The sequence below is a fragment of the Papaver somniferum genome, chromosome 8 (genome assembly GCF_003573695.1).
Source record: "Papaver somniferum cultivar HN1 chromosome 8, ASM357369v1, whole genome shotgun sequence".
Taxonomy (NCBI): domain Eukaryota; kingdom Viridiplantae; phylum Streptophyta; class Magnoliopsida; order Ranunculales; family Papaveraceae; genus Papaver; species Papaver somniferum.
The window spans coordinates 58876698-58883521 of NC_039365.1; the positions used below are offsets into that span (position 1 = coordinate 58876698).

The 6824-nt window shown below is 37.0% G+C and overlaps 1 protein-coding gene across 3 annotated transcripts; it reads left to right on the forward strand.

Annotated features, from left to right (window-relative positions):
• The first annotated feature begins 1068 nt into the window (after positions 1–1068).
• Positions 1069–6610, forward strand: LOC113301271. Of its 3 annotated transcripts, XM_026550030.1 has the most exons (3): positions 1069–1879; positions 1970–1999; positions 6086–6610. In XM_026550030.1, exons 1-3 carry the CDS (start codon positions 1550–1552, stop codon positions 6140–6142), a joined length of 417 nt encoding a protein of 138 aa, XP_026405815.1. In that variant the 5' UTR covers positions 1069–1549; the 3' UTR covers positions 6143–6610. The 3 variants fall into 3 exon arrangements, with proteins under 3 accessions (XP_026405815.1, XP_026405814.1, XP_026405816.1); XM_026550029.1 differs by having other exon boundaries at positions 1970–6610; XM_026550031.1 differs by lacking the exon at positions 1970–1999.
• Positions 6611–6824: the final 214 nt, after the last annotated feature.

Consider the following 6824-nt stretch of genomic DNA (forward strand, 5'->3'; position numbering starts at 1 on the left):
TGGCAACCAAGGAAGTTACTACTTTGAATCAACATAATATCCTGAGGAATATCGAAAACTATTATTTTAAGTCTGAATATCGTGAGGTGTTATTAAACTATTATTTAAGCGTCTGAATTTATAATTATTTTGATTAAAATTTTCAGTGTACAAATTCTCATGAGTCGAATTATGCCTCAAAATGTGTGGAAACTATTAAAATTATTATAACCAAAAATTATTCCATCTCATGGGGCGCCGTTATGGTATGGGTTATTTCTAGTTAACATGCGATTACCAAACATTTATGTCGCACGGTTTCCTCCCTCACCTTAGTCTCCATAGAATTAGCTACTCATTTTGGAATTAAACAATAACCTCTAAACAACCTCTTTCCTCTCTCTCTCTGGCTCTAAAGTGCGATTTTAGAGCCACCTCTAAACAACCATCACAAGCCGGCCACCACCAAAATATAGCCAGTAACCACCGCCTCTGACGGTGATGGTCACCGGAAACCAAATTTAATGAAATAATTCCTCAAGTTTTAATGACCCAAATGTTTCTCAGACTCTTGTTAATCAGTTACGAAATCATCTACCTATCTTTTGGTTTCTAAGACTCCCTTGATACCAATTTCGAAAGCTTCTAAGACACCGTTCAGAGACCATGAAGTTATCGGCTACTAAGCAGGGGTGCACATACCTTACCCATACCCGCCAACCCTATCCTACCCGCCAGTTTTTTAACCGTATCCTATCCTATCCACTATTTAGCGGGTAGGGTGGCGGGTAAAGATTTTCTTAACCGCCAGTAAACGGGTAGGGTGGCGGATATAGGTCATATCCTACCCACCCTACCTACAAGTGCATATACCCTACTCCTACCCGTCAACCCTACCCTACCCGCCAGTTTTTTAACCGTATCCTACCCTATCCATTATTTGGCGTGTAGGGTGGCGTATAAAGATTTTCTTAACCGTTGGTAAACGGGTAGGGTGGCGGGTATAGGCCATATCCTACCCACCCTACCCGTTGTGCAGCCCTACTACTAAGACACAGAAGACACCTTTAGTTATCGGCTACCAAGACTCTGAAGACCGTGAAATTTTAAGATTATTAAGATTCGTAGGGATAATATCAACACCGGATTGCATACGGCTTTTACAGCGGCGATTGACATCTTCTTAGTCCTCTTTTCAGTCTTTTCTCCTTCGATTTTCATCTATCTGTTAATCTGTTCATGCTCTAGTCCTTCAATTGCTGATTAATAGATTTTTCTTAGAATTTTTATCTGACCTAGTTCTTAAATTGCCTATTTCTTCTGTTTTGATTTTTGAAATGTGTGGATCTTCCTATCATTTAAAACTTGCTCAGATCTATACCAGGGATCGATTGATTCGTCGAAATTTAGAACCCCTTTAATTTGTTCTGCTATTTAGAACCCCTTTAATTTTAGAACCCCTGTAATCGTTTGCTTTGCACCCTGTTCCCTATTTTGATTATTGTCTCTCCTAATTTTTTAACCCTTAATTTTGGTGTCCCATTCAGGGGTTATTCTAATTTGGGGATTCATGAATTTTTCTAGTAATTTTTGCAACTCTCACCACCGTTGGAGAATTAGGAGACTACCTAATACTTCTGTGAAGAAAAAAGTAAAACATATGTTTCTGTGGATTTCAGCCAAAATGAACTGCTTCTCTGAAAATGTAAGAGATTACAACTTGTTGCCGGGTGAGTATGAGGAATCTAGACAGATTTGTACAAGAAAACCAACAATTGCAAAGCGGACCAAGACTGAAATTCTTGCAGAAAGAGTGGGAACAAGGATACTTGACATAGTGGCGATGGAAACAACAGCGGAGGAACCCCCTTTCATCCAGAATAAAAAGATCAATACTCAGGTAAATCTCAATTCTAATGGAGACTTGAACAGTCAACCCAAGTAATTTTCTACAACTACTTTAGAACCTGAAGGAATAGCTCTAAATCAGGTTGATTCTTTCATGACTTTCGCGAACGAGGTAACCCTAAAGCTCCCAATGTTTAAATTTCTGTCTATTCATATCTCTCTGATTCTTAACATGAAAAACACAATGTATGGACCAAACATTAGAGTCACATTTATCATAATATTAAATGTCTGTTATGATAGTTTGAAGGATAGTTCTAGACTCATACTTAAGCATGAAATTAAAACCATACCATTCTTATATTAGTTTCTGAGGGGGTTTGTATCTTTTTGTTGGTTGATGTAGCTAATAAAACTGTATGTATGAGTATTAGATTCCCAGTTCTCTCAAGACAATTCTACATTATTCTCATCTTAGGAAAACTAGTTTATCCCAATGTATCTTACTTTTGGCAGTTCCTTAAGACGATAGCTTGGAACTGCCAAGGACTTGGAAACTTCTATAAACCTGAGACATACTCTAGTTTACATGATCTGCTAAACAGAGAAAATCAAGACATTATATTCATTTCTGAAACCAAGCAACAAACTGATAATGTAGAAAAAATCCTCAGAAAAATAAATGTTCACAACTACTGGATAGTCCCACCTAGGGGTACAGCAGGAGGCCTTATTCTAGCTTGGAAAGACAACGTTAACTTAACCATCCTAGACTATACTGATAATCAAATAAATGCTAGAGTCTTCGACCAAACAATAAACTCACACTGGATAATTACGGGCTTCTATGGAATCCCCTACAGGCCTAATAAGATTGATTCTTGGAACATGAAAAGAAGCATGGCTTCTACTATCACAGAACCATGGATAATAATAGGAGATTGTAACATAATGCTACATGAATCTGAAAAACAAAGTAGATTCCCTTTCAATCAATCTGAAGCCAACAATTTCATCGAGCTCTTACATTCTCTAGATTTACATGACCTAGGCTTCACAGGGTACCCATTCACTTGGAACAACAGAAGAAATGATAATGACTTTACGGAACAGCGACTAGATAGAGCTCTAGCGAATAATGAGTTGTTAAATATTTTTCCTAACAGCAACTTAACCCATCTAGATCCTCTAATCTCTGACCAAGTACCAATCTGTCTAAGCACTTACGTGAACTGGCACGATGGGGCAAAACCTTTCAAATACTTTGGGCCGTGGATGAATCCCCCACAATGTAAAACCATTATAGACAATGCTTGGACTACTAATACTAATGGCTCTGCTGCTTACTGTTATACAAGAAAACTTAAATCTGTTAAACACAGTCTTAACAGATGGAATAAAGAAACTTCTGGCAACATAAACACCAACATAACAAACATAAAACAAAAACTTGATGAAGCGAATCAGAACTTAACTTCCAATACAAAAGCTAGAGAAATGAAAAAACTTACTTTAGAACTAACCAAATGGTATAATACAAAAGAAGAATTTTGGAAAATCAAAAGCAAAAAACAACACTTAGCTTTAGGAGATAGAAACACTCAATTTTTTCACGACTCAGCCAGACAGAGATATAGAAGAAATAAGATAGATACCATTAGGGACCAACACGGTGATTGGCTTCAGGAAAAGAGAGATATAGCTAATTGTCTCTCGCAACATTTCAAAACCATAGCTACCACAGTAAACCCATCTATGGATGAAGACCTAATCGATCTTATACCTACTAGCTTAAACGACATGGATAACAGATTCTTAGAATCTAGTCCAACTGATATCGAAATTAGAAATACTCTCTTCGCGATGGAACCCAATAAAAGTCCAGGACCAGATGGTTTCCCACCGGCATTCTTTCAAAAAAAACTGGGACACAATTGGACCTGAACTTATCCAATTGATCCAATCTTTCTTTAGGACTGGATACATCTTAAAAGAACTAAATTCCACATTTATCTCTCTAATCCCCAAGGTCCCTAAACCTGTTACAGCAGCTGAGTTCATACCAATAGCCCTGTGTAACACGATTTACAAAGTGATTTCTAAAATTCTTGCTAACAGAATGAAACCCTTGTTGAATAGGCTTATTTCACCTTTCCAATCTGCCTTCATTCCGGGAAGGCAGATATCTGACAACACAACTGTGGCTCACGAATTACTTCACAATATGAGAAAGAAAAAAGGTCTAATGGGTTTAAAAGTTGACATGTCTAAAGCATTTGATAGGGTCGAATAGAACTTTCTCATAAGAATAATGGAAAAATGGGTTTTTCTGACAACTGGTGCCATCTCATATACCAATGCATATCGACTACAAATCTGTCCATTCTCTTGAATGGATCGCCTTGCGGTTTCTTCAAACCTACAAGAGGACTTAGACAGGGAGACCCACTCTCCCCCTACTATTCCTTTTTTGTATGGAAGCTCCGACCAGAACTATCCTTCATGCTGAAAACTTAGATTTGATAAAAGGTCACAAGATAATTAAAAATGCTCCCTCAATAACACATCTTCTCTTCGCAGACGACTGCTTAGTCTTCTGCGAAGCTAATTCTCAAGCCAACAACAATTTAGTGAAATTTTTTTCTGACTTTGGCAAGGCCTTGGATCAGCTAATAAATCTAAACAAATCGGAGGTTTTCTTTAGTGCAAATACTGATGCTGAAATAATGAATGGCATCCAAACAAACATGAACATAAAAACCATATCCTTGGAAGATAAATATTTAGGTCCCCCCTGTTTACACATAGATCCAAAATTAAGTGTTTCGAACCAGTAGTTGAAATAGTGAAGACTAGGCTTCTTGGTATGCAAAAAAGAAATCTAAATTCTGCTGGTAAAACTGTTATGATTAAATCTGTTACTTCGTCTATGAGCATTTACCATATGTCTTGCTTTAAACTCCCAAAAAAAAATCTGCAAAAACATTAACAAAATACAACGAGACTTTTGGTGTGGCAAAAATATCGAAAACCCGAAAGGAACCTACCTTAAAGCCTGGGATAGTTTCTGGAATCCCTTAGAAAATGGAGGTTTAGGTCTACAAAACATTGAGCTTTTTAACAAAGCAATGCTAGCTAAGTTGGGATGGAGACTTCAATAAGATCCGGACTCCTTATGGGGCTCGATCCTAAAAGTTGTTTACTATCCTCTAATTCTGACATAATGCACCTTGATCCTACACCAAAAAGAACTGATAGTTGGCTTTGGAAAGGATTAAAAGCGGTATTGGCATAATGCAGACTAACTGCTTCTGGTCTTTAGGAAACGGAAACAAAATCAACATATGGAATGACTTTTGGATACCAAATGTTAAACCTCCAATAGCTAAACCTAATATAGATACCGCTAATCTAAATTTTGTTAGCGATTTGATTACAAATGATAAAGTCTGGGATACCTCTCAACTTGAAAGATGTTTCGACAACCACACTGTTAGCATAATAAAAAGCATCCCTATCCCTACCAGTAACGTAGAAGATAAAGTTGTATGGAACTTAACCAGTAATAAACAATTTTCTGTAAAATCCTTGTATAACAAACTTAACAACAGTGAAGTTTCTAGCACTGATTGGAGTAAAATCTGGAAACTCAAAGCCTCCCCTTCTATAAAAATGTTCATGTGGAAAATAGCCAACTCCATTCTTCCCACTAGTATGCGAGTTGCGGCTAAAGTTCCAAACATTAATACCACCTGCAAACTGTGTAACAACTTCAATGAATCACTCTCTTATCTGTTTTTGGACTGTCAATTTGCCTCGCAAGTTCGGAACCATCTGAATTTTCAGATGGACTATGTTAAAAATGGAACCATTACTTGTCACGATTGGATTGATAGTTGGTTTAGAGATAAAAAGAGAGACAACAGCTTCATAGGCTGGGCTGAATTATGTAGCACCATTAACTGGCACATATGGAAGGCTCGTTGTAATAAAGTTTTCGAAAATGAAGATCAGAATAGCTGGCAAACTGCCAACACGATAGTAAAATACCTAAATTCATCTAACTATATACAGAATGTTAACTACAACATAAACCAAAGTCTATATTATAATCCACTGAATGACCCTGACCTTAAAATTACTCCCATAAATTGTTGGCACTTTCCAGGCTATTTTAGATATCGTATTAGTATAGCTATCTCTATGTTACCAGAAAATTGTGACTCAGCTATTGGCTTAACACTAATTGATGATGCAGGCAACTGCAAGGAAGCCAGAGGAAACTCATCAGGATGGAACTCTAGAGAGCTGTTAGAACAAGAAGGAGTTGAAGCTGCTTTTCAATGGGCAATGGAGCTTTCAGGACACGACATTGAATTTCAAAGCGACTGTGGACCGACATTAAAGCTGCTTATTGATCTATATGTGAAAGCCAGGGAGGAAAGATTCAACAATAGCAATCAGTTTGAAAACCAGAACTTACAATTATGCAACTTCAAAGCTTTATCTTTTAATTTGGTCAATAGATCAGACCATTTCTTAGAGGCAAGCATCTCTAAAATGTGTGATCGAAATGTCATCAACTCCAAATGGACTGACGATAGTTTAAACTCTTTGATTCAGGAATTCTGTAATAATCCTGATTACAACTGGATTCTGTATTTCCCTAGCTACACAGATGGTACTAGGATGCTTAATCCTAGATAGACTGTTTCAATTAGCTTTGATTTTGGTCTAATTTCTTATAAAAAAAAGAGGGAAAAAATGAATATCTTTAATTGAACAAGGAAATACCAATTGGTCATAAGAATAATATATTAGAGAGAGTCTAGTCCAATTGGCCTAGTCAATTGTTTGTTTGGTCCTATTTGATAATATAAATTATAGTTTGGTCCTAGGGTGACGTCATGGATGATGTAAATGTCATCTTGTAGTGGCAGAAATACCCTTTTGGGACCATTACATCATCCATGACGTCACCATATGATATATATAGT

Bases quoted from the DNA above. Each gene is read 5' to 3' on its own strand.
- LOC113301271 (XM_026550029.1), top strand. From the start codon at position 2,251: ATGAGTATTAGATTCCCAGTTCTCTCAAGACAATTCTACATTATTCTC.